At 40.4% G+C, this 22926-nt stretch overlaps 1 protein-coding gene across 9 annotated transcripts; it reads right to left on the bottom strand.

Moving 5' to 3' along the window:
- Positions 1 to 2408: 2408 nt before the first annotated feature.
- On the bottom strand, positions 2409 to 22836 carry CDCA2 (cell division cycle associated 2). 9 transcript variants are annotated; one of them, XM_083588454.1, is made up of 16 exons: positions 22389 to 22836; positions 21954 to 22086; positions 19019 to 19486; positions 16908 to 17035; positions 15436 to 15550; positions 14437 to 14621; positions 13056 to 13140; positions 11733 to 11920; positions 11479 to 11554; positions 11130 to 11248; positions 10902 to 10965; positions 10117 to 10187; positions 9531 to 9641; positions 8429 to 8609; positions 6206 to 7032; positions 2409 to 3862 (listed from the first exon to the last, which is right to left on the bottom strand). In XM_083588454.1, exons 3-15 carry the CDS (start codon positions 19407 to 19409, stop codon positions 6233 to 6235), a joined length of 2514 nt encoding a protein of 837 aa, XP_083444580.1. In that variant the 5' UTR covers positions 19410 to 19486; positions 21954 to 22086; positions 22389 to 22836; the 3' UTR covers positions 2409 to 3862; positions 6206 to 6232. The 9 variants fall into 9 exon arrangements, with proteins under 9 accessions (XP_083444580.1, XP_083444576.1, XP_083444575.1 ...); XM_083588450.1 differs by having other exon boundaries at positions 22770 to 22787; XM_083588449.1 differs by having other exon boundaries at positions 21954 to 22127; positions 22471 to 22701.
- Between the last annotated feature and the right edge of the window lie 90 nt (positions 22837 to 22926).

Here is a 22926-nt window from a genome sequence, read left to right on the forward strand (position 1 = left end):
TTAAGTTCTTAACCCGAGGTACCATTGTATGTCCAATGTAAGAAATCTGCATGGAATCAGCAGCAATTTATCACACGTGGATATGCAGGTTTTCAAACTTGAAGTCAAAAGGCAGAGTGAAATGGGACAAGCGCATTTCTTGCCCTGAAAACATACAAGGAATCTGCTGTATTAAAGTGAGCTGCATTGTCACCACTTTTTGCAACTGTTTGATGGTACTGAAAATGTCAACCATCCCATTAAAAAAGCCAAACCCTGATCTAATTTTAACGCATGTAGAATTATTTTGGCAGACAAGAGGCAAGCTACAGGAAAGATATAAAAACAGCACAATGCTGGCTAATACTGATGGGTTAGTCCCTACAAAGACAGTCAAACATTGCAACAAGATCAGTCTTTCCCTTCCTCTGAGCACATTGCCAAAATTCTGCAGCTGCCTGGGAATTTGCAAGAAAATCAGTGAGCTATTTTTTTTTTTTATCATCAGGGAAAAAGAACTCTGTTGAGAGAAACCACAGCTCAATGATAGAGCATGTGATTTGTATGCAGAAGTTCTCAGGTTCAATTCTCAGTATCTCTATTTTAAAAAAAATAGCAGGTAGCAAATGATGGAGACAGCAGCAGCTTCCCAGCATCTCAGGTGACGTGGCCAATACTGTGTCAGATAGACAAACAGACTGATTTGGTTTTAGGAAGCTTCCTATCCAAGCCCTTTAACTGGAAATGGCAGGCACTGAGTCTGGTAACTTCTGTACTGAACTATGACACCCCCTACCCTTTAGAAAAAATGCAAACTGCAATCAGTATGAGCTTGTCCTCCCATTGAGAAATGCTGCAGTTAAATTGTTTCAAGTTCTTCACAACGGTTATCAAAGCAGTTTAACACAACTAAAAGCTCAGCCTGTCCACTCTCTTAAAACAAAAGGCACTGCACACAAGTCTTTCATATTAAAGTCTTTTTTTTTAAAAAAAAAACAACTACCTATGTAGCAACTACAAAACACATGAATTTATGATTTAATTCAGGGGTGTGTGTGCCTGTGTGAAGTGGATCCAATATTCCTGCACCCACCCTCCAAGCCACTCTGACAGGTTGGTTGGGTGGGAGATGCTCACTGCCAATCATCTGACGTCAGGTGATTCAACTTCAAAGGAGGAATTGAGCATACACTTTTAATGCACTTCTGACTTACATTCCAGCTGCAATCCTGAATTTGGCATGTATTTCTGTTGCTGTAGTGTAAGGTTTTAGTTTTCCCACCCAGGTGTCATATGACATCATGTGGCAGAGAAGCAAAGCTACATGGCAAGCCAAAGAGGGCTGATTAAGAAGTGTGCATGCACACGAAAGCTTATACCCAGAACAAACTTAGTTGGTCTCTAGGGTGCTACTGGACAATTTATTTATTTATTTCGACTGCATCAGACCAACACGGCTACCTACCTGAATCTACGGCTGATTATGCCCATGAGCCAGAGGTTCCCCAGCAATTTAATTGTAAGCGAGGAAGAACTTAACACCTCTCTGTCCATAAGGACTGTCTCACAGTTTATAATTTAACACACAACCCGGGGGGGGGGGGGACTGTTTACTGTAATGTGAATACATGGATTGTAAAGTACTTGTGGCATCGTGAAAACAGGCTGTGGTTCACACAATGCACACATTTTCTTCTACGAAGACATCACTTCCATGTAGAAAAATAGCTGTGCAGAAAAGGTGGCGAGCAAAGCAGCCCTTTCGAAGTGTTGGACTAGAGCTCATCCTGGCAACTGTTTCAGATTTCCCAAACAGGAGGCAGGTGAGCCCCAGCTCTGCACTCCAACTGGTCGCATGATAACCACTTTAGCCGAGAACTGTGCCAAAGCTACAAAGTATACATTTCTTCACTCCTCAAAAGAACAGTGTTTTGCAGAGGCGTGTGGTCACTGGATGAAGTGTTTTACTTTACACACCGTTCAGAAGTGAGGAGCCCCTTGCCAATTCCTCTTTCCTCTCAAGTACAATGGTCCCAAATACCTCTTTCCCCTATAAGTGCTGAACGAGTCTCAGTTCACTCACTATTTACACTTCCAAGTCCTCAATTTAGATTCAGCCCTGGCTCAGGTTACAGCTCCTAGCTTTGGATTACTGGAGTTGCAGCAACTACATGCTTGCTCTTAAAAAATTCCCATGAACAACTTTAACCCTCTTCTGCATAAGCAACCAATTCCTATCAGCATCTGTAACCCAATCCATCACAGAGTAAAATCTGCCTGTTCCTCTCACCCCTCACACCCCAAATGTTCTTTCTACTTACAAATAGGAAACCGGGGAGAAAAGCAAGTGTCTATAAAACTGAAGCACACAAAGACAGAATGACAAGGTACTGCAGAACTCCAGATAATAAAAAGACTGGAAAGCAAAACCATTTTAAAAGATGAAATTTATTTAATTCTTACCCCATAGTATCAATAAAATGCTCTAGATTGGTTTTTTTGTCCTGATGTTTTTGTAAGCTAACCTCCACTTCACACAACCAATTAAAGTAAACTGAAACTGCAACCACCTTAAAAAAAACCCAGTCTTGAACAGGTAAAATCAAAGGATATAAGAAATCTCTGAAGGCTTTAAGAAATAATTATGTCTGCACTGCTATGACATTTCTGAGCCTCTAGAACCCGAGGTAAACAGTTTCTTGGGCCACAGCTTGAGACAGATCTGCTATGCCTCATACTCCTGATCTTATCACATGCAAATGGGCATTCAAAGTCACTCTTCTTCCATGGATCTAGAGAAACCAGAAGTTCCCATGAGGCTGAAGTTGGTTCAGGAACAGACAACACATTTTACCTCATCCTTCTGCTGAAATGTATTTAGCATCTTATGACAAAATTGCAATACCCCTACATTAATCAGTGGGAGAAAAATTGTGCACCTGGATGGTACAGAGGATTGGGGGTTGAGAATCGGGAAGGAGTGGAAAGGAATTGCCATGGATAATCAAATTACTCCCAGACTCTTTCATTTATATTCATAGACAAGAAGCATCTATTCTTACCTTTTACAGGATAGCCACTACATTTTGCACTACAGCAGCCATGGGGTAAGAACAAGATTGAGGTTCTAATGTATTTTAATGACACATTATGAAAATAAAAACTTTACTTCTACAAAAATTTGTTGCACACTTCAAACATAATAAAATCATTTCAGGTGGACATTTTTCTACTTCATGTTTGCGAACAAGAATCAATGCCTACTAAGCCTTTTAAAGTCAAAAATTTAAGCTTATATAGGTTTATATTCTTAATGCAATAATAATGTACATTACAAGAAGAGACACTCCTATGCATAGGTAAAAACACACACAACAGCACAATAAAGAATTCTTAATATTTTGAAGCATTTCATTCTATTTTACAACAAATTCCAATCTATAGCAAAATACAATCCTCCACACAGAAATAACTTTGTCAGGTTCATGTATGGAAAATGAGAAGCATCTGTACAAGACCACATGGGAAGAACAAGAACTGTGACACTGTTCCATGGAAACTACATGAAATAATGACAGAGTGAATTAAACCATGTACTTATATTTCTCCCATGGAAACCAAAGGGGCTTGAACAGACTTCAAACTGGTTGGATTAGACAATGTAGCAAATTAGTTACAACTAATTTCCATTAATTTTAAAATAACTAAGTTGAATACTAGTTTAAAATGGATCAGGCCCGTAGCATTTTATTTTTTAAAATGTTTCTGACGTGTCTTAAAGATCGAGCTATATAGTACACAAAACAAAAGGCAACCTTATAAAATATGCTCATTTGTAAGTTATGCCATACTGCCCTCTTCTGATACACACAGGATACGGTCTCTGAAAAGAGAAAATGTGATACATTACTTTGTTTCTAGAAAGAAACATGATGCCCATTTAAAAGTTTAAAAATGCTACAGAAGAATAAAATATACGGAATGAAAATTTGAAAAAAACCAAGGAGTCAAGCCATTAGAAAGGGCAATGGGATTCAACTATATAGCATGCTGAGTCTTTTCAGCTTTCTTGTTATCCTTGGCTAGCAGGGGTTACAAGGACCTATTCTCTCTTGAGCTGTTAGATGTTGCCACAAACACCAACAAGGCAAAAGGCACAAAACTGACTAACGCACTCCTAGACAATGATGAAACTGACAAGCAGAGGGTCCTTATGAAGGACTGGACATCAGCACTCCTGGTAAAAGTGAAGGTATTTGCAGAGCTATTCGCTGACAGCACAAATACTGCTTGGAGAGCACTGTAATTACGTCTGGATAACCAAGAGTATGTCTGGAGAGATCGGATTATGAATGGAGCAAGTTTTAGAAGAAACTTCCTGTGAAGTCAGTATCTGTTTGAATTCAAGAGGCCACACTTAAGGTTTTATTTAGGTGGTAATGGAAAGCTTTCCCACTTGGTGAGCATGGGACTCTTTTATATCTATTGTGCGAGTGTGCCTTAGGAAGGATCCATCCAAAATGGAATAAATGAAAAAGGCTTGGGATATAGTGTTCTCTGAGTATTTAACAAAACATAGGAATGTGGTTAGAGGACAGGTTAAACATGATCAATTTGTTATCACCCAATTTCCTTTTATCAGACCAATAATGGGTCCAACAGTTAAAGTGGTTACGGCACGTGCTGTAGAGGGGAAAATCTTTGGGAAAAGACAGGAGTTAAACTCTACACAAATATGGAGCAGAGCCCCTAAGATAGTTGGATGGCATATTGTATGCCTCCTTCTGATAACTACTGCAGCCATTTGCCAAAAGGCCTAGGAGCTGCTCCTGGAGCATAGACGGCCACAAGATTGAGCAGGTCTCCTGCTTCAAATACCTGGGGGGTAGTCTTCCATTCTGGGGACTATGCTGCTGAAATTGCTCAGAGAAGCTCATCAGAAATTCTTATTTTTTTAAAAAACAAGAGGTGGTCGTTATATACCAGCAGCACTTAAATTATTTGAAGCCAAGCCAATAGCACAACTTCTCTATGGTGCCCAGTTGGGTCCCTTTTCCAATTCTGCAACACTAGAATTCGTGCAACCCAAATTTCTAAGGTCAGTCCTTCAAGTCCCAAAATGGGTCTCTAATGCTACTCTGAGGCTAGAGACAGGCTTCACAAAAGTGGAGGCAAGAGTGTGGGTGACCGTACTCAATCATTGGCTTAAGCTATCTTTATTTCCCCGTGGCCTTGCCCCACTAACTATGAACGATGATTTTCAATCCACGTGGAAATAGGCAGTGGCAACTAAAATCTTTTATATATCAGCCTTTTTATGCTCTTCCACACCCGTCCAATGCTCCTATCCCTTTTTAGTTTCTTTTATTTTAGCTGCTTCTAATTTCTTATAGACTTTTATATTCAACTTCTGTTTTAATACCTTTTACCTTTCCAAAACGCTTTTCAGTTTTTAAATGACTGTATCCCACCCTTTTATGCTGGTTGATGACCATAATAAAGATTTGGATTATAAATACAATGAAGCTTAAGTTCACTAGCCCTCCCAATGCCTTCTTAGCCTACAACTCAGTCCACTAATGCTTGGCAGTAAGCTCAATTAAAACACAGCAGGAGTAAACATGCATAGGATTGCACTGTAAATGTCATAAATGAAACTATGTTGGTTTCAACGCTTCCATCATCATCTACCATCACTAGCCAAGGAGGTCAGCTTTCTGGCTGTGCCCCAGTGGGCAGTCTGACATTTAGGGACTCCAAAAGCCAACAGTGGGTGGGGTTTACAAGCTTTATGCTGTCATAAACCATATCTTTATATTTCCAATTACTTCTGAAAAGAACCTCCATCATTTGAATTTCCCTATTTTTGATTTTACATCAACCCACCTCCCTCAAAGTTCTCTATCATATTGTTTTTTAATTGTATTTGTATTAGGTTAATTTATAGTAATTTATCACATTATAATTTGAATTCTATGGAAAGCTAATTGTAATGCACTATAAAAAATAATAGCAAGAAAATACAATTAAATATAATATAGCATCTAGCATAGTGCATTAGAATTGCTACAACTTGCAGAAAAATTGGTAAGTGGTCCACAAAGACCATCAGCAGTTTTCAAGTAGTCCATGGGGGAAAAGTTTGGAAACCACTGATGTAAATCAACCAGCACATATAAACACTGTTTTGGCTTATATTCACTGAAGTGAAATCATAAATGTTCACCTTTCTAAAGGCACTTTAGTCTGACTCTCAAATAATTTTCTGATTTATGAGATCCTTTTGGTAACAGCAATCACTTTTGTAGCCAAGGCTTCTTCTTCTGTTTCTCTGGTTGTGCAAGGTGGCATTTTGGTTTTCTTCAAGACTCGGCACACTGATGCTCTTCCTCCTGGATCCAGAAGGGCCCATTGCAACATGGGTTTTCTTCTGCCCTTCCTTCATTGGCAAGAGCATTTGGTCCCCAGTCCCTTGCTTTGGATGAAGTGGCTCCACTTCTGGACAATGGGAGGTGGACTTTCGTTTCCGGGCTTTGCCAGCAGAACCCAGGATAGCTTGGCCTAGGACATTATCATCAGGCATCTGAATCCAGGCAAGCCCATCATTTTCCGCATCTTTAAGCAGTCTCATGCTACGTCTCACCCTTTTTTTATTACTTCTGGTTACACTCATGAAAGATTCCTCTATAGAACACTGTAAATTATCTAGGAGTTCAGAGTCATTTACTGTCCAAGGAGGCAGTTTGTTGACATTATCTCTAGGAACACTGGCGTTGTTTCCAGGTGCTTTAGACTCAAAATCCTCAACACTTGGGAAATAGCAGCTGTTCGGTTTCTCAGGAGAGCTCTTTTCAAGTGGGTTCCAAGGAAGAGTATCTTTCATATCATTTGTAGCCGTGTCAAGAAGCTGCGAGGATGAGCCAGATACATTATCAGGTAAAGCATCTTCCGTCACAAGATTGAGGCTAGAATGCAGACAGCTGTTGTCCTTCCTACTACTATCTTGTATGTTAGGTTGGTTTTCTGCATTCAGGACACTAGAGCTGGAATCATCTAAGATAATAAAGTTTCAATCAGAAAAGAAAGTTGTTTCTGTTTAATCATCAGGTGTGAGGCAAATACATAATACCAAATGGCTAAAAATACATAAAGTATGGTTAAGGGATGGTTTGGCATGAGAAATCACAGGCATGGTTTTGCACTGCCTCTGGAGGTGACTGCACAAAACCATGCAGTTTTAAACTATGGACAGCACAAACAGTAGCTCTGCATGATGTCTGAACAGTAAAGCGCTTTTCACAGATCTTACTCTTTTGAAGTCAGTGATATGCATTTTGTTCTAAAGTTCATGAAATGAAGTACTAACAATAATTTTTTCAATGCGTTATTTCTATCATGCAACAGCAAGTTATCACTCTGCTTTGGAACACATTTTTAAAAGAAAAGGCTGACTAGCTTTTCAGGTACCTTTTAACTGAATAACTTTTCAAAGAAATGCCTGCAGCAAATGATATTATAGTTTTAAGTCTTGTTTATTCTGTTATATTTTGCTCCAAGAAAATCCTAAATAGGATTATCCTAAATAGAACCCAGTAAGGCAGACATGTCTGTACAATATAAATAATGTGATCCCATTGAAATCCCAAGATGAAATTTTGCAGGTAGCTCTTAGAAATATTAAATAATCAACACAATTTTTGAACTTTTTAAACATATTTTTAAAAATTTTCAATTTTGTAACTTACATTTAAAATTTAAAGTAAGTCCATCATGTTACATATCATCCCAATCCAATCCATATCATATTAAAGCCCATGAAGTTCTGAAGAGATTGGTGTTTTTAGTTTTGATGTATCTCAATTCTGGGCTGAGCTTTAAGGTTTTGTGTAGTTCGGTAAGGCCAAAGTTGTCATTTTTTTTACATTTCAAATCCTCATTAACTCACAAACAAGATGAGATAAAAAATAAAATTTTAGATTTAAATCAGTTCTGATCTTTCAACAAGTGTACAAAATATTAAGAAAATTAGATGACATGAGATAAAAAAGTTGGATCACTTGATATGGAATGACCCGAAAGTAAAACAGTGGCCAATTTGTGTAGGATTTATTTTTGGTCTTCCAAAAGACTTCCAACTTCTCTCCTGAAATATTCTCTTTGACCAATTTCTCTGCTTACCCTACCTCTTACTTAGCTGCTTTGATGCCACAGAAAAGGGCCAGGCTATTAAATGCTAAATGAGACTTAGATTCAAATGTCAAGGTCTGCTAGTAATTTTTGGCCTAGCCATTAAGAAGATTTTAAGTGACACCTTCAGCAGACTGAGCCGTTTCAAAACCTGCTGATAGAAACAAAAAACCCTGCTGTCAGCATGCAAAACTAATTAAAATGAACTCTAAATCAGCTACTAATTACAGAAAACAGAAAAGCAAACAACAGTTTTACATACCGAAGATAGAAACTTCTGACTTTGGTGTGCTTTGATAAGATGACATAAAAGAGAAATCTTCTGTCATCTCTGGAATTGGGCTCAAGAGAGGTTTCTTTGAAACAGTTTGTCGCTCCCCATACAATGCTTTTTCCTTCTTTTTCCTTCTTTTCCCTTTTCCAAAAACCTTGCTTCTGACAGCCTGGTGATATTTAGAAGACACAATGGAACACTCCTTCTCCTGACAGATAATCATTCACCTTTAACTTTACCTTAAGGGATGTGGGTGGCGCTGTGGTCTAAACCCATGAGTCTCTTGGGCTTGCCAATCAGAAGGTCGGCAGTTTGAATCCCCACGACGGGGTGAGCTCCCATTGCTCTGTCCTAGCTCCTGCCAACCTAGCAGTTTGAAAGCGGCGGGAAGGTAAATGGCGTTTCCGTGTGCTGCTCTGGTTTTGGGATTTGGTTGAGCCAGAGGCGGCTTAGTCATGCTGGCCACATGACCCGGAAAAAGTGTCTGAGGACAAATGCCAACTCCCTCAGCCTGTAAAGCAAGATGAGCACCGCAACCCCAGAGTCGTCTGCAACTGGACTTAAGTGTCAGGGGTGCTTTACCTTTTAGTGTACTAGTGACAACTACACTGAACGAGGGTCGACAACACAGCACCCATGAAAATAATTAATAACCCTGACACTGAAAATAAAATAAATAACTACCCTTGGAAAGTGAACAATAACATTTGAAAATTCTGCTAGAAACTAGGCTTCTAATTTTTTTGCTGGGACACATGTAGGCTGAGCAAACTCCCTTTCCAACATTAATCCTGATTGGATACCAGCTTCCCTCCCTTTCATTCAGGGCACAGGAGTGAAGAGGGGACAGTGGTGACAAAGTGCACAGTGGCTAAAACATTTTCTTATTTTCTTTGTGTGTGTAGGAGAATACTGAGAAACACTGAGTTCATGCCTTCACAGCTGGGCTAGGATTCCACCAATGCAAGGAATGCTGCTTATAGGACACACTTACAGTAAGTGGCTTAAAAGTCTGTTTTTAAAAACAAACCATCTGTAGCCTATTTTTAAAGCATATGGGAGCGGTTAGTTTTAAACCTGTGTAACTTACTGTTCTCTTTTCAGTCGATTTCGTTGCCGCTTCTGCCTTTTGGAATTTGGTGGATTTTGGGAGGAGTTTTTTTGTAGGGTTAAGAGCCATTTCTTCTGCTTTGTTGATAGACTGGAAGAGAAACACCAATTTTAAAAAGTCAAGAGGCTGCTATAGTACAAAAATTACATATGGCAAAGTGTATTTAAAAAATGCAAAGTAGTATTATGCAGCTACAAAACTTCAAAGGAAATTCTCATTTCACTGATAATTTTCTCTGCCAGTTTTTTTTTATTATGCAAGAGATATTAATTTATTACAAATTCTAAAAGTAACTAGCATGTACAAAATAGCTGATGGAAGACTGAAAAACGTTTCTGTGTAAATTCACAGGTGTGAGTATATCAAATCTAAACAAAGTATTTTACACATATTTCTCTATGTATACATTTCTAAACTGTTCAACATTAAAATATACCTGAGTGATGTATGATATACAACAAATTATGAAATCATCATGCAAATAATAAAAAAGCAATATATTCACTTACTGCAATGTTAGTTCTTAAGAAAGAGTAACTCTGTGCTGATAAAGGAATAAACCCACCTTCCTTTTAGCAGATGACCTGGTGGTTCTAGTGGAAGTTGCCTGGAATGCCGGATTACTATTTTTTGTTTCTAAAAATGAGAACAAGACTCAAATTACATCTGCAGGTTTGACACTATAGCTCAGCCACACTGATAGCTTGCTGCATATGCAGCAATTGGCTCCTTCCAAAAGTTTTAACCAGTAATTCAAACCTTTTCCGTTAGAATCCTTCCAGTGCTCATGCATTTATTATACACAAGGACTATGTGCTTAGGCATTTATTTTCTACTGAAAATATCCCAAGTCTATAACAACATGGTAATATACACTCAGGAAGTGTTGCATTTAATATTGGTGGGTCAGAACTAACTGGTGATCTCCAGTTTTTATCAGACTCAAGAGCAGATCAAATGAAAACAATTAATTTCAGTGGATCCATTCTGAGTATGACTTAGTTGGATATTCCCAATAATCTGGCAGCCTCACATTGTTTTTTAGTTTACCATTTATTGTCAAGACTGTCATGGTGTGGAAAATGCTTCACCCTAGTTGTGTCCCACACCCCATCAGTAATATCTGTAAATGGAAACCTCACGAACCTATCAAATTACATAATTCCTTCACATAACAGTATTGCCCCTCTCCATGAGCCAGCAACATGGCATGAGGTTCATATTTAACATTCTGCTGTAACACAAAACCACAGAGTGGCAACTCTTAAATTTCAGTGGTAATGTGTAATACATGAATTAACTCATGATGGTGAATAATTCAACTGTAAGAATACAGGAACAGAACTTCACCTTCCAGATCAGAGTTTACAGCATATTCAGAAGTGGATACATCAGGTGATTGTTGAAGAAGCTCCTGTAATACAAAAGTAAAATTACAAACATGCTTTACAATAAAATGCAAATGTGTACAGTGCTAAATATGGCAAGAGAAGGGTTAATCCAGACAGATATCTGAACATTCCTGCTTCAAATATATAAAAATGGCACAACACAAAAAAAAGTGTGAAGCCAACTTACATCAACATAATCAAAGTTTGGCTGGGACGAGGGCTGCTTGTCAGGACTTTTGATAGAACTTTTTTCTCTTGAACCTGATGCACTGAACATGGCTTCTCTTCGTCTACGTAACGGACGATCTACAGAAAGGTGTCAAATATGTCAGATTCTAGATCATTGCTGCATATCTTCATTTCAGCTATTGGTCCGGTACTTCTTTCTGTAATATTACTTGTACAAGATGAACGTTCAAGCTGTGTTGACAGATTCCTATATAGTTTCATGCAACCAAGTTCAATTCATGTCTAAGGACTTAGGAATAAGTTTGAGTTCATGGTAGAGGGGTGGGAAGAGAGAAAGCATTTCAAACCTATTTGCAGTGTTTCAAAGTTTTTGCAATCTGGGAGCACTTCACTTCCTTCCTCCGTCCTTTTATCAAGATGTCCCTATAAAAGAGTAGTGTTATCAATCTTCAGCTGCTGAATGGGTTTTTGTAGGTGGTCTGTTCTGTTTATGAAATCTAAACAAATGTTGACTTTCAAATATGTTTAGGTTTTCCCAATTTTAATGATTTTGCTACACACACAAAGCTTATACTACACAAATGATGGTCATATAACCAACCTTCATGTCTTCTGTGAACGTAGTTACTGGCGTTTTCTTCAAAGCAGAATGAAGAGAATTAGAAGGCAATTGTTCTTTTCGTATGGGGGTAATGGGTGGCTTGTTTCCATCAAATATTTCCAAGCTCTGTTTTTCTGCAAATCTAACTTTCTTACAGCTTTGATTAGATGTAGCATTGCTGCTTAATTCTGCACGGGTAGTTAAAAAAAAAAAGTGGGGAGGAGATGAGTAAGCTACAAACTATTTGTATTGCTAAAATATATTCAATAATTCTACTGTGTACATGTGTATGTGGCCATGTGAAAAATTCTCTCTAGGATATACTAGTAGAACATTGGGCGTGAGGGAAAGAGAGCATGTTTCTTACAAATCTAGTAATATCACATTACTAGAGTCAACAGCAACACTGAAGTAGTATTTTCATGAAAGGCTATCCAACCCACACCAAAGGATCTTTCTTCACATCAGTGAAATTGACAAGTTTGATTTTGGTTCAGGGGGACGATATAGATCCAATTCTATGCTTGCCAGAAAGACTTTCCAAGGGGTGTGTGGCAGCATTAAGCCAATGATTTTTCAAGGCCTTCCTGTACTATGTACAGTATTGCTAAAATATTGTGAGCATTTGTTATGCGCTAAAATTGCCTACAATTTTCTTGTGTACTTCCCTATTTTATAAAGGATTAAGCCTGCAATCCTTTACATGTAAGTGTCACTGAACTAAATGAGACTTTCTTTCCATGCATAAGGGAGCAAGGAAAGATAACTGATTTTTACTTTATCAAGAACCATCATATTTTTATTTTTATGTGAAAACAATACTTAGTGACTTGTGATTTTAGCTGGACTAATTTTAGTTTTCAACTACCAACACTGTATCAAACCATCACAAAACAGATGGGAATCTTATGTAAAAACACCCCCCAAGTGGCTTTTTGTTCCATATTTCAAAAACTTCCCAATTTTTTTATAAAACCATCTATTTGATAAGCATAGTTGTTAAGCATCATTTCCTGGTAACGTACGCTACTATCTTTCAAAACGTCGCTTAATACACTTACTTGCATATTTGATCAGAAATAACAGTTTTAGATTACAATTTAAGAATTACATCCCACCCTTCTTTTTTATGATTATGATTATTATTAATCAGGGCAGCTTAAAGTAAGCTATTAAACCTTCCACTGCACTATTGGTATTGTCTTGTACAATATATATCAAAGTTACGATTTTAGTTCTATTTTCAAACATCACATTCAAAAAGAAAACACTTACACGTTTTTGTTTTAATAAAGCCTTAATAACATGGATGTTAGTACTCACCACACACAGCCTTTGACTTATCTGGCGTTGGTTCCAAAGGGATGCATCCAGATTCCCTAGTATCTGCCTGCAAGACTGGAATAACCTAGGAACAGCAGGGGATATTTGAAATGTCAATTTTTAAAGGACACATCACTTAGTTTACACAAGCCTCATAGTGTAAACTTGGTTTACCATGCCTCATACTTGGCATTGTTTAGGAATTCTAAGAAACCAAAATCAGGCTTCCTGTTCTGGTCTGTGGCAATGGCAACGCCCCTCCCACTTGTGGGAGAGATTCTGCCAGAGATGGAGGGGAGTAACCTGAGGCAGAGTTGCTTTCTGGACCCCCTCAAGGGTATCAAGAGGAAAGAAAAAAGGGCCCACAGTCGGAAAAAGGTTGAGAAACACTGTAGATGACCAAATACTGACAACATTCAAAAGCTTGGGATACAAGCCGCCCAGAGTGGCTGGGGAAACTCAGCCAGATGGGTGGGGTATAAATAATAATAATAATAATAAAAATAAAAATAATAATAATTATACATGCATACCAAAAAATGCTTTAGAAGGAAAATGGGGGTGAAATGGAGGTGGGACACAGACCATGGAGACTGCTGAGGCATCAACCAAACCACTGGTTTTGTCCAAGCGTGAGCTAGTTTTCAGCAAAACACATCAAAAGCTGGAAGAGGAGTTATGGAGAAGGCATCATTACCTCCACTCCTGTGAAGAATAATGTGCCTTTTATCTAGCTTCAGTAGGGGAGAGGAGCCAGATCTTGCTGCTTTTGTGGAGTCCACAAAAGGAAAAATGCAGAATTTTCATCCTCTCTGGCAAAATTCCACATGAAAGAAACAGATTACAGCTGCTACAGCGGCAAAACCCATGAGACAGAGAAGGTTCCCCAAAATCCAGGGCCTCAGAAGCTTCTTCACAACAAACAAAGAAAACTCTCTTTGGCTTTGAGAAGGTAAGAGACAATGCAATTTTTACAAAGCAGCTATCATCTTCTCTGCTCTGAGAAAAATTGTGGTAGAATGGTTTGGAAGAAAACAATATCTTTTTCTGGCTGGTTTACATTGTGGCTTTCACCCCACCAGAAATTCCAAGTTCTGATAATTGGAATTGAAGATATCAGTATACAAGTTGAAAAAGAACTTCAGAGATAAACGTTTCTAAAAACATCTGGACACTACTCCATAATACTTTCTTCTCTTGTCAGTAGAAGTTCAAAGAAAATACTTACTTCCTAGTATTTTATGGGAAATATTGTGAATAGCCTGAGGCTCTTGATAGTGCTTTCAATTTTATTTATTTAGAACGAGAGACATAGCTAGAGAGGGAATTTAATGTCACCAGTTTCAACAGACACACACAAAAAGAGAAAGAGAAAGAATACCTTAGAAACAGCAGTAGTGCTGATGATGAGATGTTTCTGTAATGAAGATACAGTACTGTCGCCTTGAATATCAGCTGGGGTTCTTCCTCTACTGACAGATTTCCAGTGTCGATTTTCCTCAAAATCCTTACATTCTGATAGGCCCACTTTGGATTGCTCATGCAGGCTTGTGTCAGTTTTCATAGCTGCATTTAATTCATTTATATTATTTATTTAAAAGCATTTGTATACTGTTTTCCAGGTATATACCGTATTTTTCCATGTATAACACGCTCCCATGTATAAGATGCCCCCTATTCTTGGGGACTCAAAATTAAGAAAATACACTCAGCACTATCTGTGTATAAGACGACCCCAATTTTTAAACATTAACATAAAAAAACCTAGTCTTATAAACGAAAAAGTACAGTAACCTCCCAAAGTGGTTTACAAGATTTCTGGCAGTTATTTCAAGCAGATGAGATAAAATATTGATGAAGACACTAGATACTGAAACTACTGAAAACTAACTATCTAAAAAGTACCGTATTAGCCTGAATATAAACCTCATCCCCCCCCCCCAATTCCAACCATGAAAAGCTAAAGTGCGACTTAAATTTGTGATCTTACATAAATTGGCTTTTATGATATTGCTGCTGAAACACATATGGTAAAAAAAAAGGAGGGGGAAGCAATGTTTTATTGCCGATTTGTGAGCTTGAGACTGTTCATTTGCCATTTACGGGTGTGAGCGCCTGTGAAATTGTAGCAATTGAAGAGCAATTTGCAATTTTAGTGACTATACAGTAACTTTTGTAGGCTTGCAAGATCAAAAGCTTAAATTGGCTTGGAGTTACAATTACAGTGGTACCTCGGGTTAAGTATTTAATTCGTTCCAGAGGTCCGTTCTTAACCTGAAACGTTTGAATTACGGAATTTAAGTTGCTTTCTTGGACTTGTTTGTTACGTTCAATAGCAAATACACATAATATAGGCTGAATTTCGATTTTCCTTACTTACAGCTGCCAGTTATATGGATTGCACTTTCCTTGGATTCCTCAAGTGGTTTAAAGGAAAACTGGAATGCAGCTATCTTGTCCTTTAGCCAAGTGTTTCGACATTGAAGAGGACTAGCCTGTTCAAAGATACCAGAAAAAAAAATCCAAACAATTGCACCATAAAAACAAATGACTGTCTCACAGAACAGCCTTGCTTTTCTTCCATATCAATCATAAAGCAAATGTCAAGTTTAATTGCACCTAAATTATATTTCCTACACTGATTACCAGTTCTGACAATCCAAAGGTTTTTATCATGTTGCACATGAAGTGTACTTTGCACATTGTTTTCATTATACTTGTTTTATAATTTTTAAAGTGAATGTAAGTATTTTAAGAAATGGTTATTCAATTATGGCTTCCACCTGAAGAAGGGTGTGTGTGTCTTATTTGGAACCACCCATGCAATTTAACCCAATTTCCTCTGTCACCCACCTCCAAAAAAAGACTAATTTAGCATGGCAAATCATAATTTAATTTTGTTGTGCTTCATTATATCTGACCTGGATATAGTCACTTTTTATTCTCAGATTTTTAAAATCTCTTTGTTTAAACCCATAGGCCACAACAATTCAGTAATTCAGTAATTCTCCTGGTATGTCCCACAGAGAAACTTATGGTCTTCAAATAAAAACATCTTGAAGGTCCCAGGCCACAGAGAGGTTAGGCTGGCCTCAACTAGAGCCAGGGCTTTTTTGGCTGTGGCTCCGATCTGGTGGAACACTCTGTCACAAGAGACTAGGGCCCTGCGGGACTTGACATCTTTCCGCAGGGCCTGCAAGACAGAGTTGTTCCACCAGGCCTTTGGCCAGGGCACAGCCTGACTCCCTCCTTCGGCAATCTTCGCGGAGCTCTGGCCCAATGGTTGCCAGTGGTTTGATTTGAATCATTTTATAATGAATGATTTTAGAGTGTTGTGTTGTACTGTTGTACTGTTTTATTGTTGTTAGCTGCCCTGAGCCCGGCTTCGGCTGGGGAGGGCGGGATATAAATAATTTTTATTATTATTATTATTATTATTATTATTATTATTATTATTAACATACTTAAAAAATAATAAACATGATTTCCGTACAGGAACACTGACCCTCCCTATGCATTAGTGCCTCCAAGACTCAAGGTGACAGTGAGGAGTCCAAGCTCAACTTGGACCTGGGAAGGAGGCACTCCCATCTGTCATCAGACAAAACCCAGCCCCTGAGGCAGAGGCAGTATGGGTGCTGAGCAAAAGTTTGAGCTGATTATCAAAGCTATGCTTTTGGCCCCTGCTATGGGCATCCATCAAAACTCTATAGAACCCAGCACCCTCTTTGTTTGGTCCCAGAGGCAGCATCTACTTCACTGCTGTAAAGCAGACTTTAGAAATGGATGTACATTGCAAACATCTGCAATTAGCTGCTTCCATGTCCACATTACAGATTACAACACACCTACCAGAGTATCTTGCTTCTTTATTCTCTTTTGGTGAGCAATGTATTGGATAAGAGAATTATTTTCTGGAGAACCCCGCACTCCAATTGTAGACCGCCGTCTAAATTTTTTTAACAGGTTTTCTGAGTCCCCTAAAACAAAATGCAATCTATATTGAACATTCAATGAATAGAGAAGGAAGCGCAAGTGTCAAGTCAGTGGTTCCCATATCTTTCTGTTCCATAGATCACATAAAAATTGCTGAGGGTCTTGGCAGACAAAACACCCCCCCCGGCCTGTTGCAGTAATTTTAATTCCCTATCTTACTTGGTGTCTCTCAACAATATCAGGGCTGTTGAAGAGGAATGGCTTCTATTGCTTCAAGGGGTGGTCATTCAAGGGAGCACCATGCACCTGATTCTATGCAGAGGTAAGCCTCACCAAAATCAGTGGTAGACATGCATAGGGCTGCAGTCTCAGAAGCTAGATCCCATGCACCTTAGATCAAAAGGTAGTCTGTATTTTATACGGTACTTACTTGCAAGCATTGTGGTTCACAGCCTGGAAAACTTTATTGGTTTTACCCCTACTTACCTGGTGTCTCTCAACAATACCACTCACATTGAGAATTTCCAGGCTGTTGAGGAGGAAAGGAGGCTTCTACTTCTAGGGTGGGGGACATTAAGGATGGAGGGAAGGAAAGGAAGCGTGACGGGTATTAAGAGGGGAATGACAGCACTTGTGATAGAAACAAAGGTCTGTCAAGCCCTCACTTGTCTGACTGGCTCCACACCTGGACAGACCCTTGGCATGCATGCACAAACAGCCAGAGAAAGCACAGGAAAGGCCCTCAGAGCTGACATCAATCCTGACAAGAACACTGGCTACCTGCCTTCTGTATCTGGGTAAAATACAGCGAAAGGACAACAGAAATGCTGATTGCTTTGCTATATGGAAGAGAAACAACATACAGTGCATAGCCCAGGCTTAGATAACAATAGAGCAGCACAGCCACTGTCTCTTCAAAGACACGTCACCAGTATAAAGCTCACAAACCACTGCTTTGGGAACCTCTGCTCCAAGTCTTTCTAAGCAACAATGCCAGTGTACTGTACCTTCATTTCCAGAGCCGCTAAAAAGTTGAAGACTGCCTTCTTTACAAGTAAGCAAACATTTTACTCCTTTACATCCTCTTTCAAAAAACAAAACAAAAAAACCCCCAATTTTCTTTATTTATATCTCTACCGAAAAAACAGTAGATAAAATAACACATTACAGAAAAAAATGCAAATTTTTACTGGCCTTGGCAGCCATAACAAAACCTGTCATTCTAGATTCAGGTAGGTAGCCATGTTGCTCTGACGCTGTTGAAACAAATAATAAAAAAATTGTCCAGTAGCACCTTATAGACCAACTAAGTTTGTTCAGGTATAAGCTTTCATGCGCATGCACACTTCTTCAGATTACCCTGTGATTATCACGGATACTGCTCTTTTTCTGAAGGGGAGGGCTCTTTTTCCTATGGTATCACCTTGTGTTTGGAGTACTTCCATAACTCTGTTGTGGGAGAAAATTTCAGTGCAATTACAGGAGTAGGTATCACCTGCAACTGGTAGTGGGAAAGGGGCTTGACCCTGCTCCAAGGTTTAGTGCGGAAGAGCAGCAAGAGAATGTTTGAGCACATTGGCTCAAATTATTTGTTAGAACATAGGAACCCAGCTAAATCATGCTCATCATGGCAGAGAAGGACGCCCACCATGAGATAACAAGTTTGTTTATAGACTCCTGGCATGTGTGTGCATGCATGCATACACGCACAGTTCCAAAGAATTTTTGTGACAAATGCCTGTCACCTGAACCTTTTCAGACCCAGTACCCATCCTTCAACCTAGACATGCATTTATGGATCATTTTTTTAAAGTTCTTACCTTATAACTGAATGGTAGCAGCGCTGCTGTTGCAACCAACCTTAGAGCAGGCCATGGCAAAAACTGGGTCCTGACCCACCAGAAGACGGCCAATGTCCTAACAATTCATGCCTACCATTTACATATTTCTTGTAGTGTAAATGATTCAGAATGCTACATGTACAAGGAACATTGCATAAAAATATTTCTGACCTCCTCAATCCTTACCTTTATTTTGTTTCGTAAATGACTTTGGTGTGATTCCAAAATCAGCTGCTGTAAGAGCAGAAAAGTCTACAGGAGGTGAAGCATAGCTGCTTGATATTCCATAAGTTGAATCAAAACCATTCTTGTTTGGTGTCAAATAGTCTGTATCCCCCAAGGTCGTGGGGTGATCCTCTACCAGATGGCTTCCTGCATTGCTGTACATGGTAGACATGTCTACTGTTAGAGCATCTGATGAACAACTGTCTGCCTTCTTTGTACTGTCAATGCAGTTTTCAAGCCCCAAATGTAGGTTGGTTTGCACATTAGAACATTCAGAAAGCACCTTCCTATTACTCCGAGTTTCCATTGGAAAAGTCTTTACGGCCTTTGATTTATAGGTGATGCAAATCATTCCGTTGCTGGGAACACAGCTTCTGTCTCCAAACCACAACTTCTGCACCAAGATACCATTGCAAAGCCGGAGCTCTCCTGTTTTTGAGACAAAAGCAAGATATTAGCCAATTCCATGCTGGAATGAGGACTCAAAATAGTGTCTGATGTGAGAGAGGGCTCAGAGACTGGGGTGGCGGATGAGATTCAGACCTTGATGAGGAATCCGATACAACAACAGATGTCTCTAGCAGAAAAGCCTCATTCAATGCCCCAACCCAGTCAAACAAGTGCCTGTTTGCTTGCCCAATCCCAGGACTCTTAACTGCTTGTCAAGCACCTGCCCCACTCTTCAAAAGGAAGGCCTAGCTGTGAGTGTGCCATGTGTTGGATGCTTAGCCATGTATCTTACCTAGTATTTTACCTGCTAAATCTTGTAATATAGTTTGCCTTATGTAGCAATCTGATCTGAGCATTAAAGACTTTGGTAGAACAAGAACTGGAGTTCTTTGTCTGGTGGGTAGGGGTTCAGGATACAGATACATGCATGCCTCTTCAAAAGTCAGTCGAGAATTTAAGGCTTACCCCCCCAACCAAATGTGAAAAGAATAGTGGCCTTTATAAATTAAAGCTGTGAATATATGCACACTTCTCTGGGAGTAAGCCCCACTGAATGCATAGAGCTCAGAACTAAAACACACATTCAAAGCACACAATCACAATTCCACATGCATATTACTTACACAGAAATAAATCCCACTGACAATCATAAGGTTTACTTCAGAGTGAGGATGCAACCTGCAGGCTTACTTTCCTGGGTGCAAACCCCATTTGAATACTGTGGTACTTACTTCAGAGTAATTACATGCTAACCCTTCATCCCCAAGAAGTGTGGAAAGAAAACCAGCTTCTAATGCATCTGTTAAAAGCTGCAGTCCTGGGAGTAAGCCCCGCTGAGTTTTCTGAATGCTTTAGTTCATATAAACCTAGGCAAGGCTTATAATACATAACTGCAACCCTTGAATTTTGTTTCTTTGTCAGTAAATTCTACTTAAGCTAATGGAAAAATATAGTTATAGATGGGGGGGCACTAAACCCTAGAAATAAATGGTAGGATTTTGATGATTTGGGATGTGAAGGGAGAAATGCAAACTGAAGAGGAATTCCTGGGCTAGCCTAGACAAAACCTGGCCAAGCTAGGGCCATTAAGAAACAAAACACAGCCACTGAAAATGCAAGAGAACTGTCCCGTCCCCCCAAAGTAAGTACAGAGACAGGGGTTTGGAAGGTTGCCAGGGTAACTGTGTGTTTGAGGTGACAGGAACAGGGAGCTTGGTAGCAAGGGGTTCTGGGAAGGAGAAAGAAGGTCTGGGATCCATATCTATGCAGGCTGGCTGCAGAGGTGATGCACTGCTGTGGGGTACCAGCCCCTCTTGAAATGACTGTGCTGTAAGATATGGACTCCCTTCATGCAGACCAAAGATGTAAATAGGTGAATAAACCATATTTCTTAAAGTTACAACAGTCTCTGCCTCAAACTAGGACCAGAGGCTCTGGGTGAATGCCTAGAACCCCATGGGCTCTTGCCATCATGTGGCGGAGGCACATAACTTTTGTAACAGTATATTGTTGAATGCCATCCTAATCTCCAAGTAGTGCAAGATTCCAGGCGCTTACGCAGGATTTGATTTCCTCAGAATGAGGGACAGCGAAGACTGTGGTGTCTTTAGGATATATGGTTTATTTACGCACACAGGCGGCAACAATTTTGCATTTGAGTTCTGTTCCTAGCACCCACGTGCATCAACTGTGTGCATATAAGTGGAGCACAGAACAGTGTCCCCTGCCCTGTTCTGCTGCCTTCTAGGTCCAAACGGACCCACCCATCAGCAATCATGCCTCATTTGGGTTGCCTAAAATGTTTGATGCCTGTACTGTATATACAACCTGAGCCTCCAATGGAGGGGCTGATAGCATTAACACCCTGAGAGGGTCTTGCTTCTCTCATAGCCTCAGCCTTGGATTCCAGCAGAAATCAGGCATGGTGTTGTGTCCCAGCCTTGCTTCTAGCTTCTACCTCCCACACACCTCAGTTCTGGCCTTTACTCTTTCTAGCTACCAGCGAGTTGAGGTAGGGAGGCCTGCCCATTTGCTATCTGGCAAAGAGTAACTTCCTTTGTTACCTTAATAAACCATACTGGAGAGGGCCATTACCTCCCCAGGAAACGAGAATTGAATCCGTCCTGGATCCAGCCAGTGGCGTAGCGTGGGTTGTCAGCACCTGGGGCAAGGCAAGTAATTTGCGCCCCCTAACCCGTGGATTTGCGCCCCCTAACCCTAACCCCCAGATGTTGCGCCCGGTGCAGCCGGCCCCCCCCCGCACCCCCCCCGCTACGCCACTGGATCCAGGAATCAGAAGGGGACTCGGACACACTGCCTATCTCCCCACAGTCATAACCAGTGCTTTTCTTCTGGAAAATACGGTGCTGGTACTGCATACCACTGAGTACCCCCAGAAAGAAAGGGAAAACTGATTATAACTAGAACTATATATGCATATACATACCATGTATCCGCCAAGAAGCAATACTTCAGGACTATTTTGTTTCTGACCAGATCCCAGAGATCCACCAACCACAGCTTCGAATTAAAGAATCGGGAGCCAGGGAATTTTGTTTGTTGGGAGTCTCACGGTCCTCCTGCACAGAAATCAACTCCTGGTTCCCCCCTTTGCTTGGAGCTATATAATAGGGGGCGGAAAGTGGGGAGTAGAGAGGATCGTTTAGCTGCTGCCACTGAAACAATTTGGGAATGACACATCGACTGCAGTCACCCAGTAGATCCCGATCACCCCAGTAGATCTCGATCTCGCTCCCCACCCCGCCAAAATTCAAAACTACTCAAGGAGCTCCATTTGCAGCCCCATAGCAGAGACGCGTTACTCCGGATTAATTAATTGGGAGAGTTAATAAGGGCCCCCTGCATTTCCCGGTCCCTTTACCTCCACTTCCCCTCAACTGCTGCCCAGTTCGAGGCGGGCCGAGCTGCCTCAGTGGCGCCTCAGCGGCTCCCCAACGACCGACCTGCTCTTGCCTCGCGCGCCCCATTCAAACCGGCGACCACGGCGAACCACGTATCCCTCCGCCGTCACCACACACTCTCCGCCTCCTTTTCTCTTCCGTCTCGGGTTGCAGCCGCGCTCCAGCCTCAGGCGAGAGGACGTAAGGAGCTGTCTGAGGGTCTCCTCAGCCCACGCAGGCCAGAAACCTCTCGCATCTCGGGAACTATTTTCTTCCCCTCCCCCCCCCCCGCCGCGCGGCGGAAGCTTTAAACCTTTAGTAAAGTTAATGGTGGAAAACTAGGTACGGTCGTGTTTGCACACCACGTGGTACTAGCTTTGCCAATCGGAAGCCACGTTCGCATCTCTTGTATATGAAAAGCTCAAAATCCTGAGGCCTCCTGCTCAGGGCGTGGCGCCCCGCCCCTCTCGTCCTCTCCCGCCTTTGATAGGTTCCTACTCGAGACTCCGCCCCGCTCGT

The sequence above is a fragment of the Podarcis filfolensis genome (genome assembly GCF_964270895.1).
Source record: "Podarcis filfolensis genome assembly, chromosome: 15".
Lineage (NCBI taxonomy): Eukaryota > Metazoa > Chordata > Lepidosauria > Squamata > Lacertidae > Podarcis > Podarcis filfolensis.